Source organism: Motacilla alba, chromosome 7, assembly GCF_015832195.1.
Source record: "Motacilla alba alba isolate MOTALB_02 chromosome 7, Motacilla_alba_V1.0_pri, whole genome shotgun sequence".
Lineage (NCBI taxonomy): Eukaryota > Metazoa > Chordata > Aves > Passeriformes > Motacillidae > Motacilla > Motacilla alba.
Window position 1 is genome coordinate 2,058,451 of NC_052022.1, and position 18,343 is coordinate 2,076,793.

Genomic DNA, 18,343 nt, shown 5'->3' on the forward strand with positions numbered 1-18,343 from the left:
GGGAATTCCTGGCTGGGCTGGAATTCCCAGAGCAGCTGGGGCTGCCCCTGGATCCCTGGCAGTACCCAAGGCCAGGTTGGAGCACCCTGGGACAGTGGGAGATGTCCCTGTCCCAGGCAGGGGATTTGGAACCAGAAGAGCTTTAAGTCCCCTCCAAGGCAAGCCCCCGTGGGATTCCCTGCTTCCCTGGGGTGTTCCCTGCAGGAGGAGCTGGGGAAAGCACAAAGCACAAAGCCCACGCACGGTTTTCACGTCGTTGGTGCCGATGATTCCCCCGATCTCCCCCAGATCCTTCAGCAGCAGGTTCAGGATTTCTGTGGCCCTCTTCTTCTGGTGGTTGCTGAGCTCCTGCAACTGGCCCAGCTCCCTCTGGGTCGCTGTCAGGGCGCTCTGGAAAGGTTTAAAAGCAAGAATTACCCTCTCCCCTGCAGGCTGGGCAGTTTTCATGGGGTATTTTCCCCGTGCCTGCTGGCACAATGTAGTGACACATCCAGCTCCACCTTAATCCACTTTCACAACCCACTTGCCACCAAAGGCTACTTTAGATCTATTTAATGTAGCAAATCCGCTAAGAATATGATTTGCATAATACATCAAAGGAGGTTAATCACAGAGAAATAGGTAGAGAGGGATAGAAAATTCAATTTTTTCCAATGGATTTCGTGGTAATCTGGTTTACTGGGGGAGATAACAAAGTCTTTAATGAAACAGATCTGTTAACAACAGCTCCTTAAGTTGGTGTAATGAATTAAGGGAAAAGGATGCTTTAAGCTACTAAACCAATCTTGATGTTCCTCAGATCCCATTTTTTGCTTAAGATCAGGACACATCAGAGCTGAAAAAGCCGATTAATTTTTTTCCTGATTCCTTCCTTGAGATCCCCTGGCTCCCTGTAAAATCCCAGCTCCACAGCACAGAGTCCAGAAAACCACAAAACGCTGCCATTTGCACGAGGCAGATTTTCACAGCTCTCTTGGCAAAATACAGCTTTTAAATATCCAAAACACAGGATGGCCACTTCTCACATCCAGTCCCTTGCTGCAAGAGCCACAATCTGCCACCAACTTCCACAGAGCAGCTTCTGAATCCCCTTAATTTTGTTAAGGGAAGAGAGGGTGACACCAGCAGGTTTTTGGGGAGCCCCTTGGGAATGTTTATGGAGCAAGGAGGGAACCAAGAGGATGAACAAGTTGCTCTTACACTTTTCTGTGCCAGCTCATCTGCCAGCTGCTCGTTGGTCCTGGTTTTGTCCTCCACTTCCTGGGATTTCTGGTCGTAATTGACAGCCAGCTCTTCCAGGGCTTGGAGCACCTCCTTCACTTCATCCTTGGCCGCCTCGTTCTCGATCTGGAGTCGGGTCAGCTCCTCCTGGATCTTCTCATAATCCCTCCTCGTGGAGGCCAAAAGCTGGGGTGGGGGGGAATATCACAGCAGCATTAAGTGACCCGAAATCTCCTTCAAAAGACAATATTGAAAAGGAGAAATACAGGCAAAGAGGGGGGAAAAAGAGTGAGCACAAATCGTGTGTGCAGGAGGGGAGAAATCCTGAAAACAGCAGCAGTTCCAGCATAAAAGCATTTGAAGGAAGCACAAAAAAAAAAAGCTCTGAGCTTCAATGAGAAAAATCTTCATCAAATCCTATTATGACCCGGGACTGAGGCAGAGAAAGTGACTTTAAGCAGTATCAGAGCTCCAAAGACATTTTCTGCCCTCAATCCAGTGCTGCAGCTCAGAGCAAAAAAAAAAAATCCACAAAGTAAAATGTTTCACCAGAGGCTCAGGGCTCTGAGCTGAGCTGAGGGAAAAGGGCCCTCTGAGGCAGCCTCAAAGACCTCGTGGCTTCACAGAAATATTTTGATAAGCAAACCTAAGACGATTATTGTCAGTTATCATCTGAAGGATGATGCTGAGGACAGATTAGCTGCTCCTGTTTGCTGAGGGAAAATATTAATCTCAGAAGAAAAGACTGACTTCACACACACACACAGTTTAGTGAGTTTTTCCAAGCTGGGAAACTTTCTTAAATTGATTCTTTGCACTGAGTAAATTCTGCTGCTGAGGTTTCAGTGACTGTGGGAGGTCACTGTCCCTTGCCCTTGAAGCAATGCTCAGTGAGATGTTAAAGCTTTGAAAATTCAGCTGGGGTGTCCTCAGCACAACCCCAGCCCCACCAGCAGCCCTGCACTGCAGGATGATGTGAAAATAAATACAAGTGACACCTAACATTTATTGCTAATACTGCACTTTCAAGAATAATAACAGAACCAGGGCTTGACATGGCATAAAAACATCAGACAGGGAATTGCAACAGATAAAAAAAACAGTGCAGGAGATGTGGGAGGGCCTCATGCTCATCCTAACAGCAAAGTTTGGACATTCATTCACAGAATTCACTCCTTCCCAAGAAATACGGATTATGGGTTGGTATAATACTGCAGACAGTGCAAAAACCTTCCCTGCTGAAGTGTTTTGGGTGGATTTCTCCTGATCTGCCCACCCAGCAGCTGAGTGAGACCCCCAGCAAAAAAAACCTCACTCCTCTCAAGCAGACCACCCAAAAAGCAGCATGTCCCAGAAGAAATGGCTCTTCCTTTTTTTTTTTTTTGGCTCAGAGTGCTTGTGGAAAACAGGAAAGCAGGCAGGCAGCTCTGGAGGCTGGCACGTGCCCAGAGAGGACTCAGATGTAAGGGAAATTTATCTCCCTGGTAATGCTGCAGCCTCAGAAGTGCACTCACGTTATGGAAAGAGCCATTGGATTGCCAGAGCCAGATGGCATGTAAATATTTAAACAACAAAATAGCCTCAAATCATCTTCCTGCTAAACACAGATGGAGCTATTATTTACATTTACTTCAGAAATTTTCTGCGTGAACGTCGCCGTGGCTTCAAGAAGTGGTGAGCATCACCTGAAGCATAAACAAGGAGATTCTGGCTGATATTGTGTGGAAAAACGGAGCAGGCTTTTCACAAGCCACCAGAAAAACACCACAAAGATGAGCTGGAAATAAGGGAACAGGCCCATGGCTGCAGCACTCCGTGGAGCTGTTCCACCTGGGCGTGGAATATCCAGAATCCCCCAAAATCCACACCTGAAGCAGCAGCCAGAGGTGAAAAAGCACCAAACCCCCCCCCAAAATCAGCCTCATCTGCAGCAGGCCTCAGGTTTATAATTAACCTGCTGGCTTAATCAAGCAGAAATAAGGGCTGGTTAATTAGGGGGAGCAGAGTGAGGCAGCTGCTGGTGGATCAGTGAGCTCATCACACCTCCAGGGGAGAGCAGGGACAGCTGATGTGGGGAAAACCACCTTGAATAATAAAATATCACCTTCTCCTTCCAAGGTGAGGGCTGCACAGGAGCTGGGGCGAGGCAGAAAAAGGCTCTGGACAGCACCAGCTGCAGAGGTTTTGGAATTTAGCAAAGCTGGACAAGGAATGTGAAAAAAAATGGGGGAAAATGGGCACTGAAAACCTGATTGATCTTCCAGAGGTGGCACTGGAACAGGGAGGGTGAGGAATGATTCTGCTCCCAAACAGGAGGGATGCACATCACCCCAAAACAGAGGCACAACTGCGGGGGAAAATCAGCCTCAGGTGAGAAAAGGGGTGTGAAAGAGATGGGAGAGGTGAGGTGACACAAATAAACTCGTAATACACATCAGGAAATAAATTATTATAGTAATATGTTACAATATAATAATGTACTATTATATTATATTAATGACACTGCATATATTATTGTTATTATATAATAAATATTATATAATAATTACTGTTTATTATAATATATTATTATAAATATATATAATAATGCACTTCAAGCACATTGTTGTTGTTGATATTATTATTATTATTATTATTATTATTATTATTATTATTATTATTTAGTCACAGGCAGCACTGTGCAGTGCAGGGCAATCAAATCAAGCTGTGGCAAGAGAATTAGGAGCTTCATAATAAAATAAAATAAAATAAAATAAAATAAAATAAAATAAAATAAAATAAAATAAAGCTGGAGATGCCCCCAGCCAGGACAAGTCCCCAGAGGGGGCAGGTGAACCCTGAGTGATGAATAGCAGACATGTTCATAAATTGGTTTTTTTCTCTAATAACACCTTGGAAACCCTTGCTGAGGGCCTGGGTACACAACAGAAGCAACTCCTGAGAAATGTCACAGCAACATTTGGGGAATTTGGTGTTATTGCCTCATTTTGCATCCTCAGAACTCCTCACAGAAGGAAAAGGCCTCACTGGGTTTAGTGATCATGTTCTCCATCCTAAACCCAACAAAAATTCACTTTAGGGACAGAAGCGATGCACTCAAATACTTGAAGTGAGCAATCCAAGGTTTTACAGCAAATCTGGGGCAGCACCAATTATCAGGTTTTTCCCACCTCACAGACTGCTGTCTCTGATGGCCAAACTAATGATAATTAGTAATTTAATATCAGGAAATCTCTAACTGCCTGTAGTCCATCATGCCTGGATACCTGAATAGGCACAGACACATCAAAAATCCCATTTGGAGTGAAAAATCCTGGCCCCACTCCCACCTTGGACCTCCAGCATCACTTCCCAGCAGGAGGGATTGTTATTTCAAGGACTTTTGTCAAGGCCTAATGAGAATATTACGAACTTTCAAGTTTCAGCCTGGCTGACACCTTTTCCACTTGAATTTTAGCCAGTTAATAAGAACAGGACACAATCATTAAACAAGGGGCTCAGGAGCAAAATGTAAAGGGATTTTTTTTTAGGCTGGTTTATTTATTTTTAGTTTCTTACCTCCTCTTGATCCAACATTTGCTGCTTTAACTTTTCAGCCAGCTGGCTCTGCTGGTTGATTTCATCATCCTGCAATGAAACAGGGGTGGAGATTTTTAATTTCTTTTCACAGCTCTCGTTTGATCACTTTTGATTTCCTCTTTCTAGGAAAGAAAGGGGAATAAAACTTTGTGCATGTTTGAGTGATATGAGGGGAGAGAAAAATAAATATACATAAATAAATATACAGAAAATAAATATACACAGAGCTCTGCTGTAAAAGCTGTCAACACTGGTATAAATGATATTTTGGTGATATTTTGGGTGATATTTTGGGTTTCGGATCCCTTTGTTTGGGATCAAATATCTTCTCATTTCCTACAGTCCTGTGTCAAATTATGCTTCCCATGTTTTCTAGGGAAAAACTTAAACCTGCTGCCAGTTCCCTCTGGAATAATTTACTGGCCTTTGCTGCTTTTAATGAGAAAAGTGAAAAAATTACTGAATTTTTTTTTCCTTTCCCTAATCAATCTGGAAAAGCTGGAGAGTGCAATCAGAGAAAAGCTGTCATTTCTTACAGAAAATTGCAATTTTCAGTGCCACCAGACTGTGCAGGGAGACCAAAATTCAGGTTTAAACACAATTCCTCTGTGTCCACAAACAGCCAAACCTCAATATTAACAGGCAAGGACACACTGAGCATTTTTTCTGCTATTTTCCTGCTAATTACGAGTGAATTTTAAAATCGAGTATTGATTCAGGATGAGAGCTGCCCTTCTTTTTTTGCTGCTCTCATCCAGGGTGGTGAATGGGCTTTTCCTGGGCCTTTTTTTCCCCGCACTTTTCATCTTCCCACAAAGCTCTTAATGGCTGGAGCAGGGAATTGCTGAGAGCTTTAAGTGCCTCTGATGCCCCTCAAGCTGTGCAAGGAAATAAAGAAATAAATGGAGCTGTGTTTGCAGCTCCAACAACACAAACAAAAGGGGATGGGGATGTGTTTTCCTTAAAATTCTAGGATTTTTTTTTCCCCCTGGTGACTCCAGGGTGACGTTACAGTTTGCTGAGGGATTTCACACAAATCACTGGAGAAAAGGGAAAGCCTGGACTTAAAACTATCAGAAAATAGGGCTCTGAATTCCTGGAGAGTGCTCCCAAGCACTGTCCGCACAGGGAAAGGGGGGGAGAGCTGACAGGGTCTGCTTTAATGCATTATTTAGAATTTTCCAACGTTTTCCAGCTCACAGCAGAAACAGAAGCAAAAATGCTCAAATAGAGCAAAAAAAAAAAAAAAAAAAAAAAAAATAGAAATAGAGCAAAAGTACACAAGTAGAAGAAATAGAGCAAAAATACAAGATCTTGGTGATAATTGTCCATTTCCACCCAGAACCCAGCATTCCCACCTGGAACCCAACGTTCCCACCTAGAATCCAACGTTCCCGCCCAGAACCCAACGTTTCCACCTGAAACCAAACATTCCTACCTGGACCCAACATTCCCACCTGGAATCCAGCATTCCCACCTGAACCCAACATTCCCACCCGGAACCCAACATTTCCACCTGGAATCCAATATTCCCACCTTGGAATCCAACATTCCCACCCTGGAATCCAACATTCCCATCCGGAACCCAACATTCCCACCTGGAATCCAGCATTCCCACCTGAACCCAACATTCCCACCCTGGAATCCAGCATTCCCACCTGAAACCCAACATTCCTACCTGGAATCCAGCATTCCCACCTGAACCCAACATTCCTACCTGGAATCCAGCATTCCCACCTGAACCCAACATTCCCACCCGGAACCCAACATTTCCACCTGGAATCCAATATTCCCACCCTAGAATCCAACATTCCCACCCTGGAATCCAACATTCCCATCCTGAACCCAACATTCCCACCTGGAATCCAGCATTCCCACCTTATCATCCAGCTGCCTGTAGAGACTGGCGATCTCCTCATCGTATTTCTGCTTCTCCTCCGTGGAGATGCTGGCGACCACGGGGGTGATGTTGTCAATGATCGGCGTGTTATCACAAGGCTCCAGGTTCTTCTGGTCCTTGGCACTGATCTGCTCCTCCTCGGGCACAGCTTCTCCTGCAGGGACACAGCTCATGAAAATCCTACGATCCCAGATCCAGGGACTCTCCAGGATGGGCATTCCTGATCAAGGAAGGGCTTTGTGCCGCTTCCAGGGATACAAATGACAAGGAAGAGACATGGGGAGGTGGCCATGATGATCCCATGGAAATGCAAACTCCATGTGATGCCTCAGGTTCAGCTTTTCTATGTTTCAGCCTCTGTGCAGCTTTAGTGTGCAGCTCTGAGCTTCACATTCAGCGCTGCTGAGCTCTGTGCACAGAGCAGGGAGACAAAACAATTCCTGCTCCAGCTGGGCACCAAGGACAAATGATCCAAAGCTCAGGCCAGGAGCACAAACTGCTGTGGAAGATGTTTTACAGCAACTTCTGTGAGCCACAGAGAAGTCTGACAAGAGGATCCATTTTTACCCCTGAAAGAATTTTCTACCAAGGTCTTTGACACAGAAACCAAGAAAGAAAAAAGGATAAACAAGAGAAACCTGCAGATGCCAACTCCAACGAGCACTTTGTTTGTTTCTCCTGACCAATGAGTAAACTTAGGAGTTTTGTAAGGATGCAGAAAAGCCTGCATGCTGGAATAAAAACAGTTTGAAGCCTTCTGAAAATGGCGTGTGTTGCTTGGTATTGCCTCCATCTCAACTACACCAACAGCGTGGGCTGAGAGAGAAAAACAAGCAGGGTGGGAGTGCCTGGGCTAAAGCTGGAACTGGACAATGAACTGCAAGGTGCAAATGGAGCAGAGCTGAGCCAAGGCAGAGACCCCGGGAGCGCTCGTGCATTTTGGGACCATTTGGGTTCCTCTTGGCTGCAGCCCTGGCTGGGCTCTTGTGCTGCCCGAGGTGGATCCATGGAGGAGATGCTTTGAATGAATCCCTGCTTTATTCTGTGACTCTGCCCAGCCTCTGCTCTAGCTCAGCCTTCCCAAGGCATCACATGGACTCCATGAGGTCTTTTCCAGCCTTGATGATCCCATAAAATCCAGCAGCAGGTTGAACACTGAAAACACAGAACTCCTGGCTCTCCTTTCACTCCCTTGATAAATCAGGATTAGCTCCATGGATTAACAGAGGTGTAAATAAGTGGGGAAACGCCCCAAATTGCAGCCTAAAATCTGGCTGGCACTTAAATATCTCTTCCTCCAGGGATTTCCCGCTCCAGGATGGGCCAGCACAGCCGTGTTTAAAACAACATTCAACTTTTACCTTGCAAATTCCAGCACAAACACCAACTTCCAGAGGTTGCGTGCGCACAGCAGACACAATTCCTACAAAATCCCTGTCTCCAAGGAATATTTCCTTCAGGAACAGCACTGGGCTACAATTCCAGGCTCAGAGATGAGGGATGGGCGTGCTGCTCATGGCAGAAATTAAATCCACCCTCACCAGAGGCTGGGGAAGCCCCTGGATGCTGCACACGTTGCTCAGGGGGTAGGAAAGGTAAAGGTTTTTTATTTTTCCAGGAAAAAACTCCAATATTTTAGCTCCTGAAAGCTTTACCAGCCATTCCTCTTGCCAGTTTATCTCACTGGCAGGGGAACAGGTCAACAGGACCAATAGATCAAAGCCCAGAAAGGCTGAGTGAGGCCCCAGAGCAAAACAAAAAGGGCAAAAAAAAAAGCACAAGATGATTTTTTTTTCCCAGCTGAAAGCACGGAAAAAGTGGAATTTGAAATCAAGCAGCATCACCTCTATCAACGGACTTGACTCCAAATATTTTCTGCCCTATTTCTGAAAGCCTGATGGTATTTTCTATTATTAATGAGGGAAATGGGAATTGATTTTTTTTTGCTGTTGGAGAAATGAAGGAAAGGTGGGTTTGGTTAGAATGCAGGACCTCACACACAAAAAAATGTTCCTCAGGCTGGAGAATCCACCAGGATAAACATTTTGGGATTAAATATTCCCAAAAGGAATGTGTAATTTCTCATTCTGAAATTTACAGATTCTGAAATTTACAGATTTACAGATTCTGAAATTCTGTGATTTACATCCCTGACTGTAAAACACAGAAAAATTGGGCACCTGGAAGCTGAAATGCTCAGCTCACCCATTCCCTGCCACCCTTTCCTTTTGTAGAATAAATCCTTGATTCCTGGAATAGGCTGTACTGGTGGAATATTATCCAAGATGGGATTGCTGGGACAGTTCTCTTTGTAAAAAGCCTCCATCCTTCCAGAGGATGGGAGTGCACAAGGTCAGACAAGAAATCAATAATCTTTTGAATGCTTTGCTGGGTAACAGCAGCACCCAGGGAGGGGAGGGGGATATTTAAACAAAAGGACCCATCCAGGCTTTTGTAAAAAAAAAAATAGGCTTATGTTTGGGGTTTTTTTTATTGTTGGTTGGTTGATTTTGAAAATGTGAAATAAATAATTCAGACTAAGGCTGGTTTGCTGAAATTACCTGCCAGCATTCCAGACTAAATTACATCTTTGAAATCTGGTTTTCAATAAAAATTCTTTCATTTGTGTGCATCCATACTCTGCCTCCTGTACCATCCTGCAGCTGATGTTACAGCCTACCCTGAACAGCAATTCCCCACTTTTCCAATCAGAAAATTGGCTGATCTCAACAAAAATTTTCATTCAGAAGCCACAGGAGCAGACAAATAGTGATTCTTCTAAGCAGATGCCAGTCCCTGTCATTGTACTAAAGGACTAATTAATTATTCTAATGTGAAATTCAATTATAAAAAATCCCCAAGCCCAAGGTCCAATCACCTTAAAGCACAATGATTCTTATGCCTGAGGAGCAGAGTTATTAAAAAAACAAATATAATGACATTTTTCTCTTTTCTTATTACTATCCTCAACAATATTAACATTAGTGCTGCCTCCTGTGCTCTCCACCCTGAAATCACCACTTTTGGCATTTTCACTGGTTTCTCCCACAAACGGCTGCTGCTTTTTGCTTCTCCACCTTCCATTATTATCATGATGTGTGAGTAATAATGTGAATTTAGATTTAGTGACCAGACAGAATTAATAAAAGTCGTGATTTAGGGCAAGAATTCAATGCGGGCACATCCAGCTCCCAATTTTTGGCACCTACCATTCCTCCACCTGTTCAGCTCCAGCTCCAGGTGCTGGATAACATTCTTTAAACTCTTGTTTTTGTCCTTCTCCTTCTCATACTTCTTCTTCCACTCCTCTGCTGTCAGCTCCAGGTTCACAGACACCGTGTTCTTGATGGTCTTGGCCCTGCAAACAAATCCCAGGGCAGCTGCTTTGGGGTTTTTATCCCACTGCAACAGTGGGGATTGGGATTTTCTCCATCATAAAGAGGGGGAATGAATGGGGAAATTGTGGGATCCCCATCCCTGGAAGTGTCCTGGGTGGGAAAGGGGAAAAAAAAAGGGGGGGAAAAAGGGGGAAAAAAAAGGGGGGGGGAAGGGGGAAAAAAAGGGGGGGAAGGGGGGGAAAGGGGGGAAAAAGGGGCAGAAAAAGGGAGGGAAAAAGGGAGGGAAAAAGGGGGGGGAAGGGGGGGGAATGGGGGGAAAAATGGGGGAAAATGGGGGGGAAAGGGGAGATAAAAGGGGGGATAAAAGGGGGGAAAAGGGGGGAAAACGGGGGAAAGGGGGGGAAAGGGGGGGAAAGGGGGGGAAAGGGGGGGAAAGGGGGGAAAGGGGGGGAAAGGGGGGAAATGGGGGGAAATGGGGGGAAATGGGGGGAAATGGGGGAAAAAGAGGGAAAAAAGAGGGAAAAAAGAGGGGGGAAAAGGGGGGGAAAAGGGGGGAAAAAGGGGGGGAAAAAGGGGGGAAAAATGGGGGGAAAATGGGGGGGAAGGGGAGATAAAGGGGGGATAAAAGGGGGGAAAAGGGGGGAAAAGGGGGGGAAAGGGGGGGAAATGGGGGAAAAAAGAGGGGGGAAAAGGGGGGGAAAAGGGGGGAAAAAAGGGGGGAAAAAAGGGGGGGGAAAAAAGGGGGGGAAAAAGGGGGGGAAAAAGGGAGGGGGGAAAGGGAGGGGAAAGATCCTCCCTAGGCAAAAATATCCCAAATTTCAAGCCTCCTAACAAGCACCAGCACTTTATTATTGTCAAAGTGCTCAGCTCCAACCCGGCCCAACCAACTGTGCCAGGAAATGCAAAGCAAGCAGAAAACAACGCCCAGCACTACTCCAGCAAATCCACATGGAAAAGGGAAACCAAACCAATCACTAGGAATTAAGAAAGCCTCAGATCTTTGCCCTTCCCTGCCCAGACACTGAGTCCCTTCAAATGCCTCCAGTGTTGTTGAATAAAGCAGAGGATAAGGAAAAGGATAACAGATAAACCCTCAGCAGTTTGTAAAGCTCCAGTGATTTGCACTCTGTGGCAAGCAGGACTTTTATTTCCTTAAAAGTGTTTTTTTAAATAACCCTGTGCTTTTAAAATAATTTCCTAATGGTCAGGGCTTACACTTTGTCTCTGCTAAAAGCACAGCTCAAGTTTCCACTCATTGAACTGTACCAGGGCAAAAAAAAACCACCACCACACCAGGAAGTTTCTCCTGATGATGGATGAAGCCCTTACTGACATCTACAATTAAAAATGAGATAAAAACACAAAAAAAAAGATGGAGTAGAAGAAGAAAAAGCTGATTCACCACTATCAGAGGGCACTTGTACAGTTTGATTGGTACAAGAGCTCCTCTGAAGATGGATTTTATTCCTGACATTTACTTTAATGGTGACATAATTCTTTCTTTTCCCAGGAAAAATCAGCAATCAGCCATGAGTCATGGACCTTCCCTTTAATGCCACTGAGCTCCTCAGTTGTGTCACATCAGAAAAATGAGACACAACAACCCAAGAGCCTGGAAAAGAGCCTCCATTCCCACAATTCCCACCCGAAATCCTGCTAGAGAATGTTGTGCACGGATAATCCATGGGCTGCTCTGCACAGAGCACCAGTCCTCCCAGGGAAATACAAATTATTTCCTTCCTGACAAGTCCAAATTCCTGGAAATCCAACTGCTGTCCATGAGGAGCTCCTCACAAATCTTTCCCTGTTTTCCCAGTTCTTGCACTGCCATCCTGGTCCTCAGTGAGGATCACCCCCAAAATGTTCCTCCTCCCAGGAAACTGTTGAATATTTAGCCAGGATGTGCAAAGTCAGTCAGAAAACTGCCTTGCCCCCAAAAAAAGGGCAAATTTTACTCATTCTGGAAAGAGGAATGACACCAGGGGGAATGTAAACTGAAACTGAACTTGGAAGCTGGAGTTCAGAGTTGTTCACGCTCTTGATTTCATTCCTGCCTCTCAGGATGCTTGGTTTTGCTCAACACATGATCTGATCAGTAGAAGTTTGGATCTTCAGTAGCTAAAAAACATGTTCAGCTCATAACGGGGAAAAAAATACTACAAAGCAACTCTTTAACCTGATTTTGCTCGTGGCCACTGCCTGTTTTTGCAGTCCAGAAACTGCACGTGGTGGAAAACAATCCAATTTTAAACAAAGACAAAGCTCTTGTATCCTCACACTGTTCAACTCTCTTTAAACACTCCTACCTTGCCAGTATTTTTCCTTTCTGCTACTACACAAATCAAACAAAACGAGTAATTTTCCAAAGGATCCCAGTTCTCCTCAATTACCACAAAAGCAGTAATTACATAATGAGCCTGACCTATTTCTGCAAACCTTCCCAATGCATTTCATAGCACTCTTGTCAATAAACATACATGCAAGAGAAATTTTCTTTCCGGATCCTTCCATATTTTTTGTTCCTGAGATCCTCCAACCATCAGGTCCATGAGCTACCTTGGCAAGCTCTCAAAGCTGTCAATCTTACAGAGCCCACACTCTTGAATTTCCCTAATCTTTAAAGATATTTTTTACAGCCATAACAATGATTCCTGGGGTGGAATTCAATGAGAAGACTCCTCCTAAAAGCCTCAACAGCACTGTTAGATAAAGCAAAACTGAATTTTTCCACAGAAAACTGCCCAGTGCCTTTACCTTTCTTAGCAGGCCAAAAATGAGATGTGGTGGAAAACAACCCATTTTCACAGCAAGACAAATGAACTGTGTTCTACAACTGCTAAATTTTATTTTACACAGTCCTAACTTGCTGGTGTTTTTCCTTTCTGCTACTACACAAATAAAACAAAATTTGCATTTTCTAAAGTCTCCAATAAAGCAAAACTGAATTGTTTCCACAGAAAACTGCCCTGTGATGTTATCTTTCTCATAAAATTCCAAGGAATTAAGATAACACTTTCTGCAGGAAGGAATCAACCAGGAAGGAATTCAAAAATCCCTTCTAAACATCCTTCCATGGATTGCCCAATCCTTCCCCACTTTTCAACCCCACTCTGCTCCCAAGCAGAGCAGCTGCTGGCCAGCATTAACCTCGATTTTCCTGGAGGCTTTTCCTGGAATCACTGGGAATAAAGAGCCAGCTCTCTGAAGTTCTCCAGATTTTTTTTTTTTTAACCAAAAAACCCCTCTGGATTCCAAGGGACGATGGATGCATGCAGGCTGATCCCATGGGACTCACCTCTGGCCAAACATCAGCGTGGACTTGGTCTCGGCCTCGTTGAACACTGAGGGGGAGCAGCAGATGACGATGGTGGTCCTGCAGTTGCCCCCCAGGGAATCCTGCAGGATCCTGGTCATTTTGCTGTCTCGGTAGGGAACGTGGGTTTTCTAATCCAAACAAAAGCAAAAGACAAGAGCAAGTCTTTAAACCAGGGGAGAAGGAGAGGAGGTTATTGTACTTGCAGGGTGCCCCGATGAGGGCAGGAATGATGCGTCTGACTCCATGCTCTCAGAAGGCTAATTTATCACTTTATTGTACTGTGTTATATTAAAGAATTATTCTAATTATATTAAAGATTATTCTAAACTATACTAAAGAATACAGGAAGGATATTTACAGAATGCTAAAAAGATAATAATGAAAACTCCTGACTCTCTCCAGAGTCCTGACACAGCTTGGCCCCGACTGGCCAAAGAGTGAAAACAACTCCCAGCAGAATCCAAAGAAACAATCACCTGTGGGTAAACAATCCCCAAACACATTCCACATGAGCACAGCACAGGGGAAGCAAATGAGATAAGAATTGTTTTCCTTTCCTCTGAGGCCTCTCAGCTTCCCAGGAGAAAAGTCCCGGGCAAAGAGATTTTTCCAGAGAATGTGAATGCCACATTGTTGGGTCTCCTGCCCGCCCAGGGACGCCAGATGTGGGGTTTCCAGCCCCGGATTGGGGTGACCCCAAAAGATGGAAAAGTCTCTGCTCCAACCCGTGCCTTCAAAGAGAGAATCAGTAGTCTTCTGTTGTCCAGTCTCAAGGTTGTTTATTGTTGGTTATCTACAAGATTCTTCTCCCTGAACTGCTGTGGCCCGTTCAGCAGCTCAGACAAAGGCACACTGCCCTCCCAGGGGTTGCTGCCATCTTTTATATCATATATTACATACTACATGTTTATACCTTTCCCCCAATGCCTGCTATCCATATTGAATGGTGACTTTCTACTCTAAACCAATCTGTGAGTGCCAGCATCACCAAAGACATGGAGGCTGGGAAGGAGAAAGAAGGAGGACAGGGCACACCCAAATCCCTCCATCTTAGAACCCCCTGAACCCCATGGACAAAACTTGGACCCCTGCGTACAAGGCTTCAAACCCCCCTGTACAGCACTCAGAAATCCTTCCCTTCACTTTGTGACTACTTCTACTACAACACCTGAACTTGTGTGTGTGGCTTGTAATTCTTCATACAGAGTTGGTAATTTGCTCCACGGGCTAAGATCAAAACCCCACGTGTGTCTTTGGCTGCTGCCAGGGTCTCAGAGCCCCCTGCCAGCAGCTCTGCCCATCCAGGGCACCCAGAGGGATGTTCTGGATTCCGACACCACATGAGGTGAGTCCACGCTGGCAGGAGTCACAGTTTGTTGTGGTTGTGCCCAGATCTGGGAGCTGCTCCGGTGCCATCACTGAGAATTAATTCCTCATCTCGGGCACAACAGCCAAAGTGCCACTGGCTTGTGACAATATTTTGTTTGTTAATATTTTATTAACAGCCAATATTTTCTCCCTTCGGAGCTGAAACGTGAGCTCCTTTTACTCCTTCCCTTTTTTTGTCTGTGGATGGCAAAGAAGCAGGTAAATAAAGTCCCCTCCTCACCCCCAGCCAGGATTACTCACAGTTCCCTCTGCCAAGGCCGAGATCACATTGCCCAGAGCAGACAAAGACTTATTGATATTTTTAGCTTCATCCAGAACTGCCCCCTCTGCTCCAGTTTTGCTGACCTGCAAAGAGAGCAGGAAAGAGTCAGGTTCTGCTCCAGCACAAAGCTCCAGCCCTGCAAAGCTCAGCCTAAAGATGCTCCTGGAGGAGCAAAGCCCAGCTTAGCTCAGCGTGGGCCAGGAGAATTTTACATCAACTTTTTACATCTTTTTTTTTATATCAACTTTTATCACTTTTTTTGGTAGTGCAAGCCTGGAATAATCTAACTTTTCTTCAATTGCAAGAGCAAGTTGTAATTTTATGTTAATTCGGGGAGAATTTTATTTCAGGGAGAAGTCTGTGCTCACCTGAGGATATTTGGGAACCACTCCCAATGCCAAGCTGTCCATACAGACGGGGAGCACCACTCCAGTGGCCCCAAAATGAGCATCTCACCTTTTTGTGTTTGCATGGACCAAAAAATACCAAAAATCATAGATTTTCGTCATGGCCACTGCCTCCTTTAGCAGGCCAAAATGAGATGTGGTGGAGAACAACCCCATTTTCACAGCAAGACAGATGTACTGTGTTCTACAACTGCTAAATTTTATTTCACACAGTCCTAACTTGCTGGTGTTTTTCCTTTCTGCTACTATACATATAAAACAAAATTTGGATTTTCTAAAGCGTCCAAATACAGGATAAATCCATATATTTTTCTCTACATTAAAACTATTTCTACTTTCACCTAAAAATGTCCCATGACATGAAGGAAAAGCAGCTGTGTCTTTTAAGAAGACAACCCAAGAAATCCATATTTCAGGTTTTCTGTACCAAAACAAACCACAAAAGTTGATTTTGCAGAGGAGAGGAGCGCCTGCCCAGGCCCCCATTTTGTAAACATCATGAAGAGCTTTTAATTTAACAAATCTGTGCAATCATGGACATTAACATGATTAATTACTCTGACAAATCACTTCTGCATTGTACCCATGGGTTATCAATTAGTGCATCCCAATGAGCAACCCAAAATCCCAATAAAGCTGATTTTAAACACTCCAGAAGAAACCAGAATGAGAACTGGGGAACATTTTTGCATTGCAGCACTGTTCCAAACCATGACTCTTCTGGTAAATAGATGAAAGTCATTTTCTGGGCTTTCTTTTTCTACACTGCAAAGCAGAAATAGTCACCACAATTAAGATTCAGGGAACTTTGAGTAGACTTGAAAACTGCATTAACTGCTGGTATTTCATTCATTTAATATGTGGAATAATTACAAAAAAAACCTGGAAAGAGGACATGACAATATATGCAACTTAAAATATGTATAATTTGAGAAATTATATTTAAATTATATAAACATATTTAAATATAAATATTTATCTATAAACATATTGAATATATTTATATTTTAAATTATTACCATATTAAAATATATATAAATCTACATTATTATATATAAATTATATAAAAATTACATTCCTTTTTTCAGCTACACAGATGTAAATGTGAAGGCATTTAAAATACACTCACTCCATTATAAATGCAGATTTTGGGAGGGTTGTCTTCCATGCCAATAATTCTAATCTGCTCCTTTTCTCCATCCCACATGAAAAAATAAAAACTAAAATATCCTTTTTAATGATAATCTAAGGTGAGAGCTCTGTGAGACACCCTCAGTGTGGGGTCCCAGGGGAGGAAAAAGGAGACTTTACCTTCTCACTGCCAGCCAAGTCCACCAGGTAAAGCTTCCCACTGAGCTTCTTCTCCGTTTCCACGTTCTCCTGTTTGATGTTGATGAGGAAGATGCTGTGGCTCCTCGAGCTGTGCTCGTTCATATCTGAAACCACAGGGCACAGCTTCTGTTAAAAGCCTGCCTTTCCAACCTGGCAGGGGATCCCATCCCGTCTGAGCTGGGCCCACCGAATTCCCAATTCCCAGAGAAGCCGGGCAGGTCTTGGTGTAACTCTCACAGGATTCACAGAGTCACCAGGTTGGGAGAGACCTTCAGGATCATCGAGTCCAGCCCAGCCCCAGCTCCTCAGCTGAACCCTGGCACCCAGTGCCACACCAGGCTGTGTTAAACACACCCAGGGATGGTGACTGCACACCTCCCCGGGCAGCCATTCCAGAGCTTTATCACTCTTTCCTGATATCCAACCTAAACTTCCCTTGGCGCAGCTCGAGGCTGTGTGCTCTGCTTGTGTCAGTTCCTGGAGAAGGAGCCCAGCCCCAGCTGAGCACAGGCACCTTTCAGGAGCTGTGAGAGTGAGGAGGGCAGCCCTGAGTCTCCTTTTCTCCAGGCTGAGCACCCCCAGCTCCCTCAGGGCTCCTCTCAGGGTTTGTGGTTCCTCTCAGGGTTTGTGTTCCCAGCTCTCTCAGGGCTCCCCTCAGGGTTTGTGTTCCCAGCTCCCTCAGGGCTCCTCTCAGGGTTTCCCTCAGTGTTTCCTCTCAGGGTTTGTGTCCCATCTCCCTCAGGGCTCCTCTCAGGGTTTGTGCTCCCAGCTCCCTCAGTGGCTCCTCTCAGGGTTTGTGTCCCAGCTCCCTCAGTGGCTCCTCTCATGGTTTGTGTCCCAGCTCCCTCAGGCTCCTCTCAGGGTTTGTGTCCCATCTCCCTCAGGGCTCCTCTCAGGGTTTGTGCTCCCAGCTCCCTCAGGGCTCCTCTCAGGGTTTGTGTCCCAGCTCTCTCAGTGGCTCCTCTCAGGGTTTGTGTCCCAGCTCCCTTAGTGGCTCCTCTCAGGGTTTCCCTCAGTGTTTCCTCTCAGGGTTTGTGTCCCAGCTCCCTCAGTGGCTCCTCTCAGGGTTTGTGTTCCCAGCTCCCTCAGTGTTTCCTCTCAGGGTTTGTGTCCCAGCTCCCTCAGTGGCTCCTCTCAGAGTTTGTGTTCCCAGCTCCCTCAGGGTTCCTCTCAGGGTTTGTGTTCCTAGCTCCCTCAGTGATTTCTCTCAGGGCTGGTGTTCCCAGCTCCCTCATGGCTCCTCTCAGGGTTTGTGTTCTCAGCTCTCTCAGGGCTCCTCTCAGGGTTTGTGTCCCAGCCCCTCTCCAGCCTCGCTGTCCCCTCTGGGTGTGCTCCAGCATCCCAAGGTCCTTCCCAAGCTGAGGGGCAGAGCTGGGCACAGCCCTGGAGCTGTTCCCTCAGCAGTGCCAGGGACAGGGGCACAGTCACCCCCTGCTCCTGCTCGCCATGCCAGCCCCGAGCCAGCCCAGAGGAAAATGCAACTGCAGCATTCGAGCTCTTCCTAATTCCAGAATCTCTCGGCTCCCAGCACCAGCCCCTGCTGTGATGCTTTGTGGAGCCTCCATTGCAGGCCAGGCCTCGAATTCCCAGCGCAGGGCT

At 45.3% G+C, this 18,343-nt stretch overlaps 1 protein-coding gene across 1 annotated transcript in view; it reads right to left on the bottom strand.

The window, feature by feature from the left end:
- KIF5C (kinesin family member 5C) overlaps positions 1-18,343 on the bottom strand; it is a 77,984-nt gene that overhangs the window by 20,045 nt on the left and 39,596 nt on the right. Inside the window, exons 8-15 of the mRNA XM_038143296.1 lie at positions 16,724-16,848; positions 14,984-15,088; positions 13,334-13,482; positions 9,910-10,058; positions 6,679-6,854; positions 4,780-4,848; positions 1,201-1,407; positions 244-390 (exon numbers count right to left, since the gene is read on the bottom strand). Coding sequence (XP_037999224.1) covers positions 244-390; positions 1,201-1,407; positions 4,780-4,848; positions 6,679-6,854; positions 9,910-10,058; positions 13,334-13,482; positions 14,984-15,088; positions 16,724-16,848 — 1,127 coding nt within the window. The remainder of the gene's footprint in view (positions 1-243; positions 391-1,200; positions 1,408-4,779; positions 4,849-6,678; positions 6,855-9,909; positions 10,059-13,333; positions 13,483-14,983; positions 15,089-16,723; positions 16,849-18,343) is intronic.